This window comes from Synchiropus splendidus, chromosome 6 (genome assembly GCF_027744825.2).
Source record: "Synchiropus splendidus isolate RoL2022-P1 chromosome 6, RoL_Sspl_1.0, whole genome shotgun sequence".
Classification (NCBI taxonomy): Eukaryota; Metazoa; Chordata; class Actinopteri; order Syngnathiformes; family Callionymidae; genus Synchiropus; species Synchiropus splendidus.
In genome coordinates, this window is record NC_071339.1 from 23,795,954 (window position 1) to 23,816,840 (window position 20,887).

The following is a 20,887-nucleotide window of genomic DNA, read 5'->3' on the forward strand; positions in this document are numbered from 1 at the left end:
TGTTAGTGTCATTGCCTGCTTTTCTTTCTTACACTGTATATTATGGAACAAACACACGCAGCAGCAGGTTCCTGAGTGTGACCCGTGTGGTCAGCTCATTCTTCATTCGGTTAAAGCGGCTCCGTGTTTAGATTGGGTCCTTGTGAAGTCAATTTGGACCAGTAATGAATCTGCAGCCATCATTAACGTGCAAATAGAGCTATTAAGAAAACATGGACTCAATTTTATATGATACTGCTCACTAGTTATCATCCGGTTGTCTGAAGAGTACTATGTTGGTCGATGTGTATTTTTGCAGAGGAGGCGACATATTGAGTCTAAACTTGTCAACTTTCCCCTGGCACAGATTTCCATGTCTCTGCTTCCGTCCCTCATGAATACCGCCTTCCATCTGTCCTCTCCAATAAGACCCGTACGCTTGTCCGGTGTATCTGTCCGCACCTTAATTGATGGAGCGATATTGCAATTAAGTGCTGTTATCTGGCACAAATCAGAGCCCAGGCCACGTAAATCTGTCACTGCCTGCCGAGAGAATGTTCACACTTCACACTTGACAGCTTTATTGTCTTGATTCTGTTGTGTTGTCAACAATGGTAAGACTTTTATTTCTGTACGATGATAGATGGAAGCCAGCCGTCACTCGTCCAGCCATCGCTGACCCTGCAGAGCTTTCCTTATGGAGGCTGTGAGTCTGTGGAGCTCTCCTACCAGAGTGGTGAGTCATCAACCATTTTAGTGAGGAGACAAGTGATTTTTGCAGTTAAATTTGAGAGCAAAAATGTGTTTTTATTTTGAAAATAAGTCACCCTTTCTCTTTTCTTAGGATTTATTTCACTAAAACACAATAGCCATGTTAACGTGAAGCTGAGCTCAAACTCCTGTATGCTTGTTGATGATCTTTTGTTCATGAAGTCGATTACTCCTCCATGTAAAGAAGAAGTAGAACAAGCCTTTATTAGGCCATTGATCTGCTCACATAGCTGGATTTAAGCTGGTGTCAAACTTCATTGATCAGGGGTCACGTCTCAGTGAGCCTGCACATCATTGGTCACTCTATTTCTTCTCTTTTAGTTATTTATTTAATTAAAAGATCTGATTTTGACAGATCCGTTTAAATCCTGTTGAAGCCCTATTGAACAAGCTGCTCGCCCAGTTGCATTGGGCACAAAATCATGATGATAGTCGTGGTAACTATCTATCGAAAACTTGCAATGGAACCATACTGTAAATTATCCATCCATGACACTGTAACTGTGTTGTTTCTCTCAGGTCAGTTCCAGGCCGGCCAGTTTCAGCCAGCCATCCGAGTCGCGGACCTCCTCCAACACATCACCCAAATGAAATGTGGACAGGGTTACGGCTTTAAGGAGGAGTACGAGGTGAAGACACACAAAACGATGACGCGTTCACTGACTCTGCCCTGGACTGGTGTTTTGATCATAACAAGCAACTGCGAGGAAAAACGGCCAAAGATCAGCTGCTATTCCAATCTGATAATAGGAATAACAAAACCTTCCTTTGACCCCAGAATTCATAAACACAATTGATTCACGGGTGAGTTGCAGGTCATGTCATGACCCAACAGTAGTTTCACTGATAAACAACAGTGAAAAAAGAAACTGCAGCATCCACTGTTGTTCACCTTTTATTATCACACCATACTCTACCGTACTGTAACACATTTATTCATAGAGACATTAAAAACAGCACAAAGATGAAAAGCAGACAAAAACAAACATTTAAACCAATAAAATACACAAAGCGCAATAATAAAATGCATGAAGTACAGCTTGGCTACTAAAACCATAATCTAAAGACTGGGGATGTACAGTTACTAATCAGATCAGCTGTGTACTTTGGTTAAAGCCACTGTCTGAAATGCGTTTGAATAAGCTTTTTAAAAGTTGACAGTGACGATGCATGTCTTTTGTGGGGAGGGAGAATGCTGTGTCTCCTCTCACCTGTTCTCACCTTTGAAGATAATTCCATCCTCCTTCATTTCAAAACTCCTTATTCTTGCACGTCATTTTATCCTTTCTCATTAACCAAGTCGTAGTGAATCTGTAATATCATGCTGCCATTACTGGAGTGAATATTTTTCAGTGCACAGTCAGTGTTAGCACTAAAAAAGTGTCACATATTTACATTCCTGACATTTCGGTTCAGACACTTCTGAGGCAAGAAAGATTCATTTATTCAGCTTGTGTGGGTGAAAGAGAGTGTGAGAGGTGGAGTCCAAGTCATATTACTTCTGGTTGCTGCCACCTGTTACCGACTGATTTGAAGAGGACTGATTGTACATAAGTTGTCAACAATGTGTCTCGTTTTTTATGGAGAGAGGAAGGAGTACCAAGTGACCTCTGTGATGTAATTCTGGTGTAAATTGTTTTCATTCTGTATTCCTTCTGTCTCAAATAGAGCGCTGATTGCTCCTGTGTTCACCAAGCACATGAATGGTTTCACTGCCATTCGACATGGTTTGTTTGGCAGTAGTCATCAACTTGAGCAGCAGGAAACCATTCATCCACGTATTCTTCCACACCACGTTTAAGTTTTTCCATGGAGGCAACACCACTCTGTGCATGTCAAAATAGATCACTACATAAATTTTTTAAAATTGTGTTTATTGATTGCCTCAAGTCTCCAACAGGTTCTGCATGCTTTGCAATTGAGCATATTAACACCTTTAAAGCTACCTTTATTCACAGTTGAGCTGAGGTTTAACAGTTTAAATGGGAAAAAAAGGAACTTGATTTTTCAACTAGATTATTCCAGACTATAATGCGTACCGGAATATGAGCCAAACTGACTAAATTTAAGAAGGAAAATATTACATTAACCGCAGCGACCTATAAGCCATGGCTATTGTGGTGCTGTTTGTGTTTGTGTATAAAGGTCAGTGGTGCACCCGGCTTCAATATGCATGAGGATCACTTCTAAACTGGCTTTAAAAATGAGGTCTAGCATGGAGACTGACTTCTGAAACAAACTGGGCAACTTGAATCATGAACTCCTCACATCTTTTATTGATATTAAAGGGCTGAAAATGCGCTGTTTTGGCCACGTGTTCAAAGTTCTGACACCACAGCTAGTCTCAGCTGCTGCTTTTCGTCTTCGTGGTTCTGTGGACACATGGGCGAAAACAACACTTTACGACAAATAATGTGTGATTTCATCTTTTTGATGTGAAGAAGCTCAATATTTTGGCAGCATGACGCTAATTAGCCTGTAAAAATCCATATAATAGCCACACATGCTATTGAAGACCTGACGTCTTGTTTTCATCCAAATGCTGACACATTTACACACAAGAGGCTATAGTGTTAGACTAATGTATGTCAGGACACTGATGCCCTGCCACTCCGTGACCACGACAGAGACATCTTGAACAATCGCAATTCATTATCACAATTACAAAATATATCAAGAAAATTGTGATTATCAAATGATAATCACTGTGACTGAATGTTAGATCTCTGACTTGGGGCCAATCGCAAGGGACAGGTTCAATATGTAACTAACATGACCAAGCTTAATTCACAAAACCTGCGTTGACCTTAAAGACAAAATTTTCCACATTTTAATTACACTCCTCACTGACTGTTGCACGTTGACAAGAAAAAACAACGGACAAAAAGAGAAGGTTAATAAATGCTAGTTTGTGTTTTTGTTAAACCTACGCATCAAGAAAAAACAGAAAGAAAACAAACACACAGGAGCCTCTGATGGATGCTGCCTGTCCATCATGTTTCGATTTTCTATATATGCAGCAAAAGTGACGTGTTGACAAATGCACACACTGGCACACAGACTCATACTACCACTTAAAAAGAATCAATTTTCCGCTTAACTGAGCGATAAGTTTCGTTGTCTGTCTCACTGTCACAGCATGCGTGTGTGTGTGGGTGTGTTTAAATGGGTCATATCAGTGAAAGTGAAAGCTGTTGCCTGGTGTTCCTAAGCCCTTTAATGGACTCCAAAAAGAACTGTTTACTCGCCACTGTAGGCTATGTGTGTCTGTTTGTGTGTGCGTTGAAGGCCTCCCACAGAGTGGTATAATTGTTCTAGAACTGTTTGCTGTCCATATGGCGACCTGCAGGATGGGAAGCTTTGTCATGTTTCCAGCTCAAAAGAGCCAACGCCCCATTGAGACGGCCGTCCATGAATCGATGTTACTGTAAAGTCAAAAGCATGCAAATTATAGTGGGATTGTTAACATTGAGTTTTATCAGTTTTATAAAGGTATTGACTTTGTGAGTGTTTTTCAATCTGGCTTTCGCTAAAGTTATTTGGTTAGAAAGTATATATATATATATATATATATATATGAATTAGCTGATAACATGGTACTCACAAAGGACAATAGTACATTCATAAATTCAATACACAAGCAGACTACACAAGATGAGTTGTATTGATGACAATTAAAAGGTGCATACTTATATACCTAAAGTTTACTAGAGCTGGATTGGAGCTTGGATTGGACAACCATCTACACGTTGCTACTCAAGCGGTCGCAATGTTGTGCTCTTCTTCTGTTCACTGGTCCAGGGCTCGCAACCCTGACTCATTTTCACGGCGGACGGTCCAGCTTCAGCTGGTCAACCAGGTGTTCTTCTAATAATGAGGTTTTGAGCTTCCTTTGCAGACATAAAATGGTGAAAAAAAAGTTAGGCCAAAAAATGTTCTGAATATTCAATATTCATGAATAACGTGAATCAGTGAATGATTAATGAGTGTTCTTTTCAGGAGGTTTTGTTGTAGACCTTGACTGATTTGTTTGCCTACGTGTATCAAATGTTATGAAGAAAAATTGCTTTGCTCAACACATGTTTTCTGCGTTTTAAATATTCATGCTCCTGTCCTATGTACGTGCATCTTTCTGTGTGCTTGTGGCATGTGGCAGTATTTATATGCATACATGTGTGTCCAGGCTCTGGCGGAGGGACAGACTTCACCTTGGGAAACAGCCAAAAAGGACGAGAACCGCAACAAGAATCGCTATGGAAACATCATTGCTTGTGAGTAGAATCTAATATCAGGACCGCTGTTATTGGTTGAATGGTTTGGTGTCTCCCATTTATAGTTCTTGGTTTATCCTCAGAGCTCACTTGCTCATCTAATGGATCTTCTTCACAGCTTTCAGTTCAAGGCTATTTTTCTTTAAATGATTGTTTCTGTTATTTTTTTTTTTTTGTATTTTAGTACCATTTTCACCGCCATGCTGTCCGCCTATGATGAGTCACCTGCTGACTTTTGCCAGCTGTTGCTGTTTGATTGTCAAGCTGGCAAGACATGACTCCTGTGAATTTAATGTCAGTCCAGGGCTGTCATTAATGACCTGACATCAGAGTCAGAATACGAATCAGAATCAACTTTATTGCTATGGCCAATGGGGATCCCACCAACTAGGAAAGTGTTTTTTAGATCAAACCACATTTCGCAGCATTAGCTGCTGCTAATAACGTGGAATGAAGATTGTGGCGCTGCTCTACAATCAGATCAGTGGGTATTTTTGTTAGGATTTTTGTAGTACATTGACTGTGCACTGACCACTTCAGCACGATAATCCCATGACTATAAATGAAGGTGGAAGTCAGGGCGGGCGCAGAGGATCATTTTCGGATCACAGGTAACCAAGTTATATCTGTGCTTGGACACTAGAATGTTCGAAAGAATCCTGTTAAATAGATTCTATCTGTGGCATTTTCACTCAGCTCCCAACAATCTCTGCTTTATTGCGACTCTCTGTCTTGGAGTCTTGAAGGTATGAGTTTTATAGCCTCATCCGCACGTCCATTTCTAATTATTGAGGTTCAGATGTCGAGACAAAAACGCACCACCAACCTGAAGGCTTCTAAATGAAACATTGCTGTGAGATGAATAGCCTGTCAGGCACTTTGTAGCCAACAGGAATTATGATGAATTCACTATTAGTAAAAACACTTAATTACTAGTGCCACATAATGGAAACTGTCTGAATGGGCTGCGGTGATCACAGAGACAGATTTTCCTGAGAAAGTGTTTCATAACTTCCCTCAGGGGAGCTAGTGAATTCTGTTATTGGAACAAGAGGATTGGGTTCTCATGCTGATCTAGCTGTTGGAGCAGAGGGAATTCAAGTCATTTCAGACAGACATTCAGACTGTTTGCACTTATTGTTGCCACGTGCAGTCGTGTAATGTCTTAAGTTCTATTTGAGTTTAACTTTGAAAGCTACATGTTAACTTTATGCAGTAATAATTTTTGATGATCATCATGTGGCTTTAGAATGTGTTTGGTCAGTGGCTTGTGATTTTATGATTGAGGTTGTTAAATGCCTAATGAGAGTAGTTAGACTTGGTTGATTGCACTTTTTTGTGTCACATGGTGAAAAGACGATGCCTTTTATTAGCAGCTTTTGAACACCCGCTAATCAAAGAGCACATTTCTGTCAAGTGGTCATTTCGGGCTGCACCCATTCACAGTGGACAACATCACTCCGAACAATAGTCTGTTGCTGTTAGTTGGAAAAAGTGAATCAAGCGCCTGAGGGAAGAAATCAGATGGACTGGGAGGACTCTGGAGAGGATCATGAACTCCATTCATATGCTACTGGTTATTCCTGGGCAGTGGAATACAGGAGCTGAGCACAACTACTTGGAGTGAGTGGCAGTGGACGCTAGTGCTTGGCTGAATAATCGTGTACGTTTGCTGAATGAGCGCTCCTCCCTAACCACTAGAGGCTGCAGTGTTTTCAATCGACTTGATGACGGTCAAGGCGGCCTCAGAAAGTTCAAATTATAGTGTTTGCCTTCTGTTGTTGCAGCAGTGCGTGGTCATAGAATGTCTGCTACTAAGATTGAGTAAAATAATTCAACTCATCTGCGAGTTCATATTTGGCAACTTTAGCTTTCCTTTGTTACTTCTCTTTGTAATATTTTAATTGAATTTGCTTTGGTGTTTGTTTAATGTCAATCTCTTTGAATACATGTTGTTTATAGAGCTGTTGTTACAGATGCTTTGAAAACGGAATATTAATATTCTTTAAACAAAAAACAGAAGAATCCATATCTCCAATGTTGGAAGAAATAAAATAAATTGGGATCATTTTACTTTTTGCCAACTCACCCAATCATACCCAGGACTGGTCATTAGTTTGTCTGGTTTGTTAATGGAAAGTCGCTCAAGCAGAAGAGAACATAAACCATGACCAATGATTGGACTCACATCTGCAACATTCTTGCTATTAGGTCCAAGCTGACAATGCAGCTTGCTGTGATTCAAGAAACAGAGCACAGACACACACGGCTCACATAACATGCACATCCGTGCACATGAAGACTTTATTGGTTCCTTAGAAGGCTATAAACGTCAAGAAAAAAATGGCTGTAAGATTAATAGATTCAAGGGCAGTACAGAAAATGTGGGTGGTACTCTAGTTTGAATCAAGCTGACATTGAAGTCACAGTGGAGTGGCCAAGGACAGAATGCAAGGGCACAGGCATGACCTCTTACACCATCGTCATTGTTGCTACCCAGCGAGGAAACCAGCCGCATAATGTCATGCAAACACTTATCCACACATTTCCATCTCCACTCTCGCCTGGACTGAGTCTAGAAAACACTGATATGAGTTGAAGTGTGAACACACTCTTCCTCCGGCTATCTGCCAAAGACAAACAGTTGATGCCATGTTTGAAATCCCTTCAGCACACTGAATAAATGTTAATCTAACAGCCTCCTGTCCTCTCTCCTCACTGTGCCTTCTCATCCTTGTTGCAATTCCGCTCTCAACTTCCTTCATCTTTGCTTCTGCTTTGCTTAAGTGGGAGTTGTGAAGTGGTTTGTTCATTCTTCCTTCGGTGAAAAATGAAGATGACAGTTTGCGTTGATGACATTGATGAAAAATGTTCCTGCAAAGTGTGGCCTCTGGGCCACATGTGGTCCCAGAAAATCCGTAAGCTAACTGGCAATTTTATTTCTGACTTTACTGCTATTTCATTACTAGTTATACCTTAAATTAGGCTGACAACAACTGCTTTTATTTATGCTTGTATGTCTTGTCCTAAAAAATGTGGTTGTAAGAAAATTGAAGGAAGGATCCTTCCTTTCTGTCAGGTGAGCAATGAATTCCCAAATTTATACCGCTGCTGAATCCCACACGTCTGAGTGAGTGTCCCTGTCTTGGGTACAGTGTGAACCCTCTCATGTGACCTGGTTAAGCTTCCTCAACAGCAGGATTCACAGCAGCATGTGATTTCACTCACTAGATTCTTAAAATGTTTATTTGCACTTCATTTCTCTGCTGGCACTACCATGTGGCAAGCTGTCAACATTGAGGAAAAGGCTGAGATGCGAAAAGCAAACTTTAAAAACCTCCCTGGTCTTCTTTCCTCTTCTGTGTGACTGAATGTATCTCAGCTGGTTTCTTCTGAGAGTTTACAGTTGGAGGTGAAACACAGTCCTTCCCTCATTACTGCCGTCTGGTAGTTTCCTCTTCCCCTCCCCTTTTTCCCTTTCCCTCTATCTCTCAGCTGATAAAACAGCTCTCACATATGGTCATTTATTATTCAACAGAAGCCTTCAAAATGGCCAGATTTATTGGCAAACATTTACATACAGTATCTGTGTGTGTTGGCGAGTCTATGCATGTGTGAGTAAATATGGATGATTTTTTATGCATTTGTTAGAATGTTTTATCTTGCTCATCTTCCTCAACCAGAAACCGTCAGTAATGTGTTCATAAACTGTAATGCATTTTTCTGTCACTTTCCTTTCATGGTTTGACATGGACTTTTTTATTTACCAGGTGTTGCTCTGTAAGAGGCAGTCTATCAAAGATATATATATATATATATATATATATATATATATATATATATATATATATATATATATAGCCGCACAGTTTCATTTTTATGTTGCATTTCTCCAATTCATTTGATAAGAAAATGAGGCTCAAGAGCATGTTCATCTTGTCAGTTGCCCCCCTCTTTTCTAACCTGCCGACTGCGTGGTTCTGCATGCTCCATCCATTCGTGACCTGTAACTGTCAATCAAAGAGAGAGTTAAGAACAAGATCCTGCCTCAGGTGTATTCAAACATTGAGTGTAGACCAAAGTGTTGGTGCGGTGCACTGAAGAAGGTTCTCTAGGAATAGAGCAAATCTCCGTCTATTTGAAGGGAAGCCAACTGACTAGACAACTATAAGGACAAGTCTAGAGATGGCTCTTGTTTGACGTTGTCAGTTTCTTGGCGTCCCTCCGGAAGTTGCCATCTGTGTATAGCCACAGAATAGCCAGTTCAGAAGAGGGAGGAAAAGACTTGCCATCACCAATTGATTATCTCTGTGTGTTATTTGCTTTATGTGAAGCAGACTTTTACCTGACAAACCTTTCTGCGTCTGATCCCACATGAATCTCAGCATCCATTGATTGTTGTTTGGGTTTGACTTCTGCCCCATGAAATAGTAAGGAGGTCAAAGCTAATCGCTAGCTTGGTGTATTTTTGTCAATATTTTTGTACTCAGATAGTTGAAAAGACATGCATGCTGTTTTTAAAAAAAAAACAAAAGCAATTTTCTAATTTCCTTTCTTGATTCCGCGGTTTCCTCCGGCACAAGTGAGCATGCCTCGCTGAAATCTAAATATGCAACATGTCATGCTGATGAAAGCCTCTTTGTTTGTGTGTGTCGCTCCACGCGTGTCGTCCTGTCCTAGCATCTCTGCCTTTGATTGCCAAACACTCCTGCCGAGCCAGAATGCCAACACCTCCTCTGAAGTGTGTTTGACCAAACAACTATCAACAAATATTATCACCTGTTGCACAGTCACCCGCGCCCAGATAAGCATCTCGCACGCTCACATTTATAGTATACATGTATAAACACTTGCCTCTCTCTTGTGGATTCGGTTTGTTTTGAATGTTTGCAAAAGCAGGGGAAAGCACTGAAGTTCTGAACGCAGCTTCAAAGTGACGGCGGCAGGATATGGCTAACTAGCATGTCGTAGCAGTCGTGGCCGACAGCATTGAGCCATGTGACTACGTTTGAGACGCTGATCACTGTTGAATCTATTTCAATTCCCTGAGGAACTTGGGATCCTCTCGACCCTTGGGAACCTCTTTCGGACACAATCCTTAGACCCCACTTCCTTCAGCCACAGCTAGCGGTGTGGATCATAAGTTCATATTTCAGATCCTTTTAGTTTCCAGCCGAGCTCAATTGACTAATTCACGTCTCCTGATCCCTAATGAGCAGCTGTCTGCTTCACACCACCGCAGATTACACACTTTTCTCCTCTGTTGGTGCAGAAGCTGCTGAAAATGGAGCCAGGCGGTCACTGGACTGAAGCGAAGATGTGCCTTGGACAATGAGAAAGCGGGTACTAATAAGGGAGAAGAGTGTGGGGAGGAAGAGTAATTTGCTGTTAGAGGCGCTAACAGGATGAATTCCTCTGGACTACAAGCTCATTATCAGCTGAAGTGTTTCAGCGGTTAAAAAGGAATGATCTGTCTTTACTCTGGTTGTTTTTCTTTCATTTTTATCATGAGTACAAATATTGTTCTTTTCTTTTTCACTGTGTTTTTGCAAAATATGATGATTCAAGTGAACTTTTTTGACTCTACAATTGTTGTTGGAAATGTTGACATTATCTGGAAAGGCCTGCTAGCTCACGTATGAATATCAGTTGAGACACTTCAATTTACATTTGTGTTGACTTAATTTACCTTCCGCTTTTTGTTTCCAAATTATAGTTATTATTATTACTTTTTAACGGTATGAGCTTCCATGATTTTTTGTTCCGACTGTCTGATTGATTTATTGACTATGTCCTCTGGTAAAAACTCCCATCCTCTATTTACAACATTTTTTTTTTGGTTATTTCAATCAAAAGCATTGACATACTCCCCCTGATCAGTTCAATCGGATGAATGTGTAGTATTTCAAGGGATAGCACTATTTCAGTGACTGTATATGATTCCCTCTCTATTTTCTCTTATTTATTTTCTTATCATTAAATGCTAACAGATACTTACACACCTAAGGACACATATTTTGAAGTTACTTTTAATAAAATGTTATGACTCCTCACTCTCAGGAAATGTAATGGCCCACCTTTGTCCTATTTCTTACCGATAGTAGTTTTGGGAGGAACCCTGCGTGCAGGCATACAGGACATATATGTGCTTGCTGGCACTCAATCTCGCATGCTATTAAATTCTCTAATGCCTTGAGCCTCTCTGTCGCTAGAGTGCACACCATGAGTGATTTGAGCTCTGCAGGGAGTTAACTGATTAAGTATATCTGTGACAGACACAATCCCTGCTTAGTGGCTACTGAAAAGGAGGCAAGGAGAGCAGCGGGTGGAGACGGGGGGTGGTTTGAAAGACTGACATGTCTTGATCAGCACTTTCTTCCTGCTTCTGCGAGCGTTTTTTTGTTTCCCTCTAAACTGAAACTTTGCCCGTGGAACAACTCGTCCCTTCCTTTAAGCAGTACTTGTGGCTATAACTTAGTGAACATGAGGCATCCATTCCCTTCTATGTGTTAACACCTCACTGATTTGGTTCGAGAGTGTAAGTGGCTTTTAATGCTGGTGGCTAGGAAAAGCAGTCCTTGTTTACTGCTGGTCATAGACAACAGAACCAAAGAGGAGGATGACGAGGGAAGAGCTAGAGAATGAAACATTTGCTTTTGCATGGAATGAGAGGGTTAGGCAAGGTCATAGAAATGTTCCTTCTTTACATGCAAATATCTAGTGTTGCATTCATCTCACAATTCCATTACATTTCTTAAATGAGATGTGAATGGTCCTGTGTCACTTGTCCACCAATTTCTACTCAAACAGATAAGCATCTGTTGAAGTCAGAATGCAGGTCATTGTTTTATACTCTTAAATCAAGATGCTAGTTATGCTAGTTAAAAGTTGAGAAGCTCAGAAGTAAAAAAAACAACAACAGTATTTTCTCTTATTCTTGCCCTTCATGAAACCAAGGAAGGACAACATTTAGGTGAGGAAAGGCTGGAAAATGTGTGACTAGAAAATAAAAGACCGCAGGGAAAAGAGGGCTGCAGAGGCTACAAGGTTACGATGAAATGAGTCTCGATGGCGAAGTGGAGCTCATTAATGAGTAATGGCATTATGACTCTTAAACCTCGGACACTGCAGGCCGAAGCAACTTGGTTGTTATTCGGGACCAGCTGATGAAGACGAGGTGCTGCCTTGTGACTTTATATTCACGTCAAGAACTCAAGAAATAGTGATACGTGATAAGTGTGTTACATCCTACACATTTAGCGTTGAGGGCTGATATAGACTGTGCCACTTGTTCACGGCTCAAGTGAAGGTTGGTGGCTAGTACGTGTCCTCAATTCTTACTTCAATTTCAATCATTGTGAAAACCTGAATGCTTGAGTTTCACCAGAAGCTTGTTGAATCCTGAGACGTTTTTGACTTGATTGATGACGTCAACAAAACACACAATGAGTCAAAACATCAACATTTTTTAATACATACTTTTCCAATGGAAACATTAGTTGAAAATTACAGGGAACCTCTCAAGTTCCTGGCACAAACCGGCTCAACCATTATTTTTTTGAGCGACAGCGTATAATGACAACAGGTGATTTTGTTTTCTGTAACCTAGCAACTGCTGGTTATTCCTGCTGTTACAAGAACACTTGTTCTTTTCACTTCCACTTGCCTTCTTGTCTCAGCGCTGCTCCACATGGACAAAATATATTCAGTGAAAAACAAGGTCTTTGAAGGCTGATGTGAATTCATAATTTTAGAATGATCTAATTTCTCAGTCATGTTTTCTTTTTCTCATTATCATTTTCTGGTTTGGTGTACTTCAACAGTCAGACAAAGACAAAGCTGTAATTCAACATAAGAGCGCCGAAGAGCGCATCATTAAACGGGCCAAGTGGCCACAATGATTTATTCATGACGTAATATTAATTGCAACATGCAGGATTTATTTTAGGTGAAATGGACTTGTTGTGGAATTAACTTGGAAAAATTGATTTCACAGGAAGTATCAAGTATCACTGCTGTTAGATCTGTGAAGTATGTGACGTATCTGTGCTACATTGGAGACACTTCTGTCAAAATGCAGCGCAATGTACAAGACTAATGGTACACTGTACATCGATGGTTAATGCCCTCAGATCAATAGAGCTGGCCATCGATTATCTAATTCTGGACCTTCTATTTCTGAGCTCTAATTTGCAAATCTGAGTGAGCCACGACAAACTGGCTGCAAGACCGGTGCCATCAGATTTCAATCTGGCTCATCACCTCGTTCACAACTTCTGCTTCCTTCCATTTCTTGTTAGGAATCCAACCCAGCAGGGTTTAATCCATCAGCCTTCTGCTCTACCGCTTTGGTATCTCACCACTTTTCCCCCCTCCCCCCTTGTAGACCCCTCTGCCATCTTTGACTGTATTTTATTCGTCTCTTCCTCTTTATTACCCCATGTGGCCCGGCTGCTTTCTGACAGCAGTAATTACACCGGCCGAGTGTCAGAAGCTGTCATAACAGGCGGGCGACTGGTGTGAAGATGGAGGGGGAGAAGGGCCATTCCTCCACAAGTCCGCCCAGGAAGGAGGCTTTCTAATTGGGCTGAGGAGGCAGGAGGCTTGCAAACAGAGCAGATCTGGAGAGGCCACGAGTTTTAGAGGAATGTGTGGACATGTGCTTCCCACCAGATCAGGCATGGACAGCATGTGGCTGACCTTGTCCAATAATGTAATATTTAAGAATGCCAGTGTCTTTTTTTACACCTCAATATATCCATCAATAGATATTATTTTAACTGTGTCTTGTACAACGGTTAATACCTAAAGGTTTTGTTCATTCTCTCTTGTGAAGTTTTCATTCTGTGTTTGTCACATCCACGAGTATGTGTTACTGTGGCTTAAGCCTTGAAGAATAAATGGCAGAAACCAAACCAGAATATTTATCATAACTAGTTGCCTGGGTTATCTAACCCACAAGTGCATGCAGATGCATGCGATATCTGTCCCTATTAAAAAAAAAAAAAAAAAAAAAAAACCTTCGGAACAGTCTTGAACTCCTCACCGAGTCAGCTAACTGTTCCGATCTGTGGGTAAATGTAACTTTAGGCTTGTTGTATTTTTGCTATCTGACCCCACAGACGATCACACCAGAGTTCGACTGCAGCTGCTGGATGGGGATCCACACTCCGACTACATCAACGCCAACTACATTGACGTAAGTTAACACCTCTGTGGAACCTACTAACAAGGAGGAGCTCTTGATGAAAGTTGTGACTTTTAACATGAATTTACAGATCTGACTTTTTGGTAATTACACAATAGACTAGTGACTCAAGACCAAGTCCAGAGCATACAGAGACAAAGTCTGAAATCAAGACTTTAGGACCCAATGTTGAGACCAAGACTAACAATGGACGAGTTTATGACCAAGAACAAGGCCTTTAAAATGCATCTCGAGAGCAGCGTTAAGACTGAGACCAGTCTTGAGTACTTGGTCTTGGACCCATCATATCTTGGTTTTGATCTTGTTCTCTGTATGCTCAGGTCTCGGTCTTATCTATTTATGTATTGATAGAAAATGGACATAAACAATGCTGTTGTGCTAAACTTTTTAATTCATGATAAAACATAATTTCTCCATCATTAATGTAATTGTCCTTTGTGCAAATTAAACAATAACTTGCTTAAAAAGAGAATTGCTTAGTGTTTTCCTTATTTTATTTTTTTTAATTACTTCACTGTGACACTTTGGCATTGAACAAATAAAAGTAAAAACTATTTTAATTCTTAGCTGTGGTAAAATTTTTAGTTAAATTATAAAATAAAACTAAATAAAAACAAAATAACACTGAATTCATGGCAAAATGATAACATTCCCATCCAGAATCAATAGAATTTAGGAATAATCTTTGTCTTTCTTCAACTGATTAATTCTCTTCAAGGAATCACACAGGTCAACAGTCTATCCCAGCTGCATGGGGTAAGAGGCAGGGGACACCCAGGGCTGCTCACCTGTCCATCACAGGGCCGATAGATAGAGAGGCAACCTCGTACACTTACTATTCATTTTCTGTCATCAGTTTCCCACTGGATCCTTTGGCACTTATGGAGGAAACTAGAGCAAGCAGAGGAATCGGGCTCACTCTAAACTCTGCTACAGGATCGAATGGACCTTCTAAAAACAAGCTGAAATTTCAATACATGTATTATTTATCTAGGAAGGCCACAATAAAAATGACAGTGGGAACTATTAATCACTTGAATTTAGTAGGAGTTTCACTCTCTAAATCTTTTCCTTTTCTAAATCCAAGCGTCCTCTCTCGTTCACCCATGTCCTCCTCCTCTCCTCTGTGTGCTTCATTCATCGGCTGCTCCTCTTATCAACCTTCCACCGGGCTCATTTCATATCTGCCTCTGTGTATTTCCAAATGCCTCACTTCAGTCTCCAGGGGCCTCTTTAGACTTAACACTGAAAAGAAAGAAGGACAAATTAGGGAATTTGAATTGTGACTATCTCTCTGCGATGGAATCCATTCCTTTAGCACGCTTTTAAAGAAAGTATGAAAGTGATGAACGCTTTCATCTCAACAAGGTTATCGGTCTCTGAGGGAGGCAGTGTGCAGGGACGAACGTTTATGATGAGGACTTTCATTTGTCCTGCAGACCTGCTATTTTAGCTCGAGCATAAAAGTAATGGCCTGAAGAAGTAGTGGAGACAAATAAGTCGTTATTCAAGGGTAGCGAGTGCTTATGAAGTAACAGTATGTCAAGTAAGATGAGATGAAAAATGATGGAGGGGCCCAGATGAGTCGTAACACTGGTGGCTTTTGTTGTTCCTTTTGTAGTACTAGCCATAGTGCTTTAGTACATGTTGCTGTAGTAACTCTTGAACGCAGCAGTCGTGGTATGGAGTAAACTCTTTTAGCAGTATTAGTTCCACTAGTATTTGTAGAAATTGTTTGTGTTGTAGTACTAGTATTTAAGCTTTAGTTGGATTAAGTATTAGTGGTAGTATTTGTTGGCGAATGAGAAGAAGCTGTTATGTTACTGTTTCTCGTAGTAGTATAAGTAGTTTCTATGAGTTATAACTGCTAAATTTAGTAGTAATTTGAGTAGTAGCACTAGTAGTGGTGGTGGTATTGCTGTAGTAGTCAAAGTATTGTTTTTGTGGCATTACTAGTAGTTTTCATTGCAATAGTTGCACCAGAGGTGCAGGTAGTCGTGAGGCTTGGGTTAGGGTTAGGGTTAGGCTTGGTAGTAGTAACAGCAGTAGTAGTTATGGTTATTGTTGTATTTGAGTCACAATAGCAGTAGAAGCATCCGTATTTATGCTACAATTATTTGTTATAGTTGGAGTAGTAGTTGTGGCATAATTTTCTGCTCAATATAGTACTGTTACAAGCTGGAAAAGGACTTGTCGTAGTTAGTAGTAGTCGTTACTGTTGTCAATCTATGTAGTTCTAGCCATATTTTCTTGATGTATAAGTAGTAGATGAGACCGAGGCATATTATGGTGCTTGTAGGCATAACAGGCATAAAAGGTGTTGAGGTGAAAATAAATGCGCAGTAGAGCAGTCTACGTCTTGAGAATAAACGTGTCGTAATTTGCGTTCCTTTCTGTCTCTCTCAGGGATACCACAGACCCAGACATTACATCGCCACTCAAGGTAAGAACTGGGACTGTGTGCATGTGTGTCTGCTCACACCTGAGCGATATCCTCACTTCCCTCTAAATCTAAAAAAAACCTTATAAAAAAGCCAATGACAAATTTAAGACCCCATTACCTCAAGCCCATGAACCTGCTGTATGAGATTGATAGTGTGAGAGAGAGTGCGTGTGTGTGTGTGTGTCCTTAAAATATGTGCGATCAAGTAAATCTGAGTGGTCACAGCTGATGAATATGTGTGTGTGTGTCTGTCAGGGCCCATGCAGGAGACGGTGAGGGATTTCTGGAGGATGGTCTGGCAGGAGAACTCCGCCTCTATCGTCATGGTGACCAACTTGGTTGAGGTGGGCAGGGTGAGTTTTCTTGTGACAAGAGTGAAAACGTTTTACAGGCACAAACTGGCTGAAAGTTGGAGAACTAATTTTAAAATAGATATCTTGTGGAGGCTGTGGTATTAAGTATAACTCATTACACAAGACAAAATAGTCTCATTTTAATTAAAAAATTAAAATAAACTATTTGCTTTTTAACAGGCAAACTCATGGAGGTGCACAAAACTCCCACAGTTGAGCAGCAAATGACATCCAAAAACACATAGCACCAACAAGTGGCGTGGGATGGTTGATCAAACAAACAAGCATAGAATGACTGCATGAGCATTTTGACACACTGTTCTAGTTGGATCTTAGTGTGACTTTGAAGTGCCTTATGTTAACATAAGTCAGTTAAGAAGTGTTTGTGTTTGTTCATCATTCATGTTTAAAACCAATCAAGATTCAAATAAGCTCCCTGAGTCAATTTAAAGATGACATTTTACGGAAGGAAGGAAGTGTAGCTACCTTTACTTTTCTTTTACTGGTAACACTCCTGGCTAGTTTCACATGGTTAAATTGAGTTTAACTTGGCACATTGTATTTACATTTGGAATGCAGCTAGCTGTTCATTTTTACATTTAATTTATTTATACAGTAGTGTGCTACTTTTATTTTACTGATATTGCGGAGATTGGTGGTTATGCCGCAGTTTTTGTTGTGATTTATTATTTTTGTTCTTTTTTTTTCTCAAAAATGTGGGATTGATACTTATTTATTGATTAATTTAGCTGACAGTGTAGCCTATGCAATATTTAAAACTGATCCCTTGTCATAGCACCTAAACATGTTGCATTATTTTTATTATTATTTTATTTTATCCTCATTATGGTGAAGCAAAATCAATTTTATCCTTGAAATTAACCCACCATCACTTACATTTTTTTATTCATGCAAATAAAAATAAAATGTCACAGAAGTAGGCAAAATAAGTCATAGAAGTTTCAGAGTTCCATTCACTGTTCCATTGTATTTAGACTTCTATTTTTTCTAAATCTTGTTGTTTCGAATTCCTAAATGAAAAACAATTTTAACAAGTTTTAAACAAGTTTAAACTACAACAATAAAGTACATTTTCTGTTTTAGGTGAAGTGTGTGCGGTACTGGCCCGATGAGACGGAAGTGTATGGAGACATCAAGGTGACGCTGATTGAAACAGAACCACTGGCCGAATACGTCATTCGGACCTTCACAGTGCAGAAGGTGAAGAACTTTTCTTTCCTCAGCCAGAATGGATGAAGCACTGAGCAAAGGAAGTGAGGCAGCGGCCCCAGTATTTACACAAGCAAGTCGGCCTCAAATGAGTGTTGTGTCGACTATTTCCCATGTGACCCCCAACATGACACGAATCCTGGATCCCTTGGCCTTTTGTCTGTTATCAATCCCGCTCATGAACAACTCAGAAACCTGGATTATCATCAGAGCCATTGTGCAAGCGAGGATTGCAAACAAGCGGCACTTGCTTGTGTCTTGCTGTTCAGAAAGCGGCTCAGTAACATAATTGATGTCCTTGTAATCAGGCGAGCCGGGATTCTGAGAGGAGAAAAGGCAAGGAAAAGTGTGAAAAGACGCCACCATTATTCTAAAGCCCCTCCCAGGCGAATTCAGCAGGGACACGCGACAACAGAAAGAGCCTCTCATCCAAATGTTTGATTCTATGCTTTTTTTGTTCATGTCGTCTGGGACTTTTTTCGCTCTCATGTAACAGTGTTCTCTTGTTTGTTTGCCTTCCTGACGTTACCTATTTATATTGCCAATATACATGATATGAACTTGTTCATGTAGCTTTTACTAACTCAGAGGCAAATGGCGCATAACTGCTAAAATCTAGCATGAAAAACAACGCCCTTTCCGCAGCAGGTTCCTACTGTAAGTTGTCAGATGTGGGGCTGATGGGCTTTTATTCCATCCCACTTCCCCTCCCTCCTCCTTCTCTCCACACTCTGTCACTTTTTTTCATTCACCTCTTTTCATTTTCCCTGCATTTGCCTCCATCTTCACTCGTGCCAAAGCAGCTTATAGAGTCGAGTCTTCAAGCCATCGCTGTCAGCTCGTTTAGCAAGCTATTAATCCTGAGCTCCTCAGAGTGTGTGTGTGCCGATGTGTACGTGCGGGTGTGCACACTGTGCTCTCAAATTCAAAAGGAAAGCTGGTCTTGAAAGGACTGTCACTTCACTGAATAGATTAATATTCACAAACACACACCCCAGACACAACAGCTGTAAAACCCGTGGCTCTGTGTTTGTATGCTTGATAAACTGGGAGGAAGACGTTTTAAAGTGGGGTTTTTTTGACTGATGTGACCGGCCTGACCCGGTTTGAAATTCACTAGTCTGATGCCAGATATACATTTAATACATAAATATTAATTGTAGAATAATCAAAGACAAAATTATGACGAATTAGTGAAGAGCACGGGCCATATCGTTTTGACCATGCACATGCACAAATAGACACCGAGTGGTACCACTGAAAACTTATTAGTAAGTAATATTAGCCCCACCCGCTAAATTTAAGAAGGAAAATGGATCTTGCTCATACATAAGCCGCAGTGGTCTATAAGCCGCGGGTGCAGTGGTCTGTGTGCGCCATAGAAAGGTCAGTGGTACACCAGGCTTAAAAACGCATGAGGATCACTTCTAAACTAGTTTTGAAACCAGAGTCCAGCATGGAGACTCACTCATGAAACAAACTGGGCTTGTTCTGAATCATGAACTGCATGCATACTTTATTTACAATAAAGTTCGGACACCACAGCTAGTCTTAGCGACTGCTTCTCGTCTCCAGGAGATCAGCTCTGTGGGTGGAGCTGCGGACATGCAGACGAAAACACTGCATTTAGAGTGCTTTAAGGTTGTGCATTGGTGTGATGTGATGAGGCTCAATATTTTGGCAGCATAGCGCTCTTAAGTCTGTAAAAATCCAAATATAAGCTACGTTGTTGTATAAACCACAGGGTTCAGACCATGAGAAAGTAGCGGTTTATAGTCCGGAAATTACGATAGTTGATTTTTCATCAAGTAACAGAAATAAATTGCTAATTTTCAGAACTTTGCAAATCCAATTGAGCGACAAATAAAAATAAGGAATGTTTTTTGCGACGGGTGCTGTTTCTTCTCCCTTGGGCCTCCAAAACGTCTGTGCACGTGTCTGCTCTCGATGGTTGTCGCTCTTTCTCTTTCCCCATTTCCCTCCCTCACGTCCTCCCCAACATGGCAAACTGCTTCTTAGTATCGAGCTGATGTCTATCGATTCCCAGAAGTCATTTTTATCATCATGTGAGAGCAAATCAATCAGAAATTGAGTCAAACCTGCCTTTGTTTTCTCTGGGAAACAGTTTTTCCCTGTCCACCCATCAGCAATGAACTGAAAGACCCTTTTAGTCGTAGATACCCATTGAGTCCAGCTCCAATGCCGAGCCTGCCGACTAGAATTGTTCCTCCCAAGTTCCATTCCTGGTGGGTAGAGCACAGCCTGACGGTGCACCGCTCTCTATTTAAGCTCCATTTAGTTGAGGACCGTGAGAAGGAATCGATGAGTCTGAATTATTAAAGAAGCAACATTTGGTGTCATGGGGTGGCTGGAAGGTCGAGGAGGAGATGCCCCTTCTGCATTACAGCACTGTCAGAGAGGTTTCTATATCCTACGACAAGACCTGCAGCTGAATAAAGATATAAGTCGGAATCTATGATTGCTTTCAAGCAGGCATGCTACAGTCAGGGTCACCTGGAGGACGTCTTTTCTGCCGTGCAAAGAAATGACATTCAAGTTGTTGAGTTTGATCAAATAAATCTACTGTGAAAGAAGAAACAGAGATGTTCTTACACGTAGATTTATTTGCGAT

At 40.7% G+C, this 20,887-nt stretch overlaps 1 protein-coding gene across 16 annotated transcripts in view; it reads left to right on the forward strand.

Moving 5' to 3' along the window:
* Nucleotides 1–20,887, forward strand: part of LOC128760232 (receptor-type tyrosine-protein phosphatase T-like) — a 203,969-nt gene that overhangs the window by 170,157 nt on the left and 12,925 nt on the right. For 10 of the 16 annotated variants that reach the window (XM_053867406.1, XM_053867411.1, XM_053867412.1 and 7 more), the window contains 7 exons: nt 623–715; nt 1,270–1,379; nt 4,934–5,021; nt 14,135–14,220; nt 16,636–16,672; nt 16,928–17,025; nt 18,130–18,246. In XM_053867406.1, coding sequence (XP_053723381.1) covers nt 623–715; nt 1,270–1,379; nt 4,934–5,021; nt 14,135–14,220; nt 16,636–16,672; nt 16,928–17,025; nt 18,130–18,246 — 629 coding nt within the window. The remainder of the gene's footprint in view (nt 1–622; nt 716–1,269; nt 1,380–4,933; nt 5,022–14,134; nt 14,221–16,635; nt 16,673–16,927; nt 17,026–18,129; nt 18,247–20,887) is intronic. The other 6 variants (XM_053867407.1, XM_053867419.1, XM_053867420.1 and 3 more) reach the window with 2 other exon arrangements.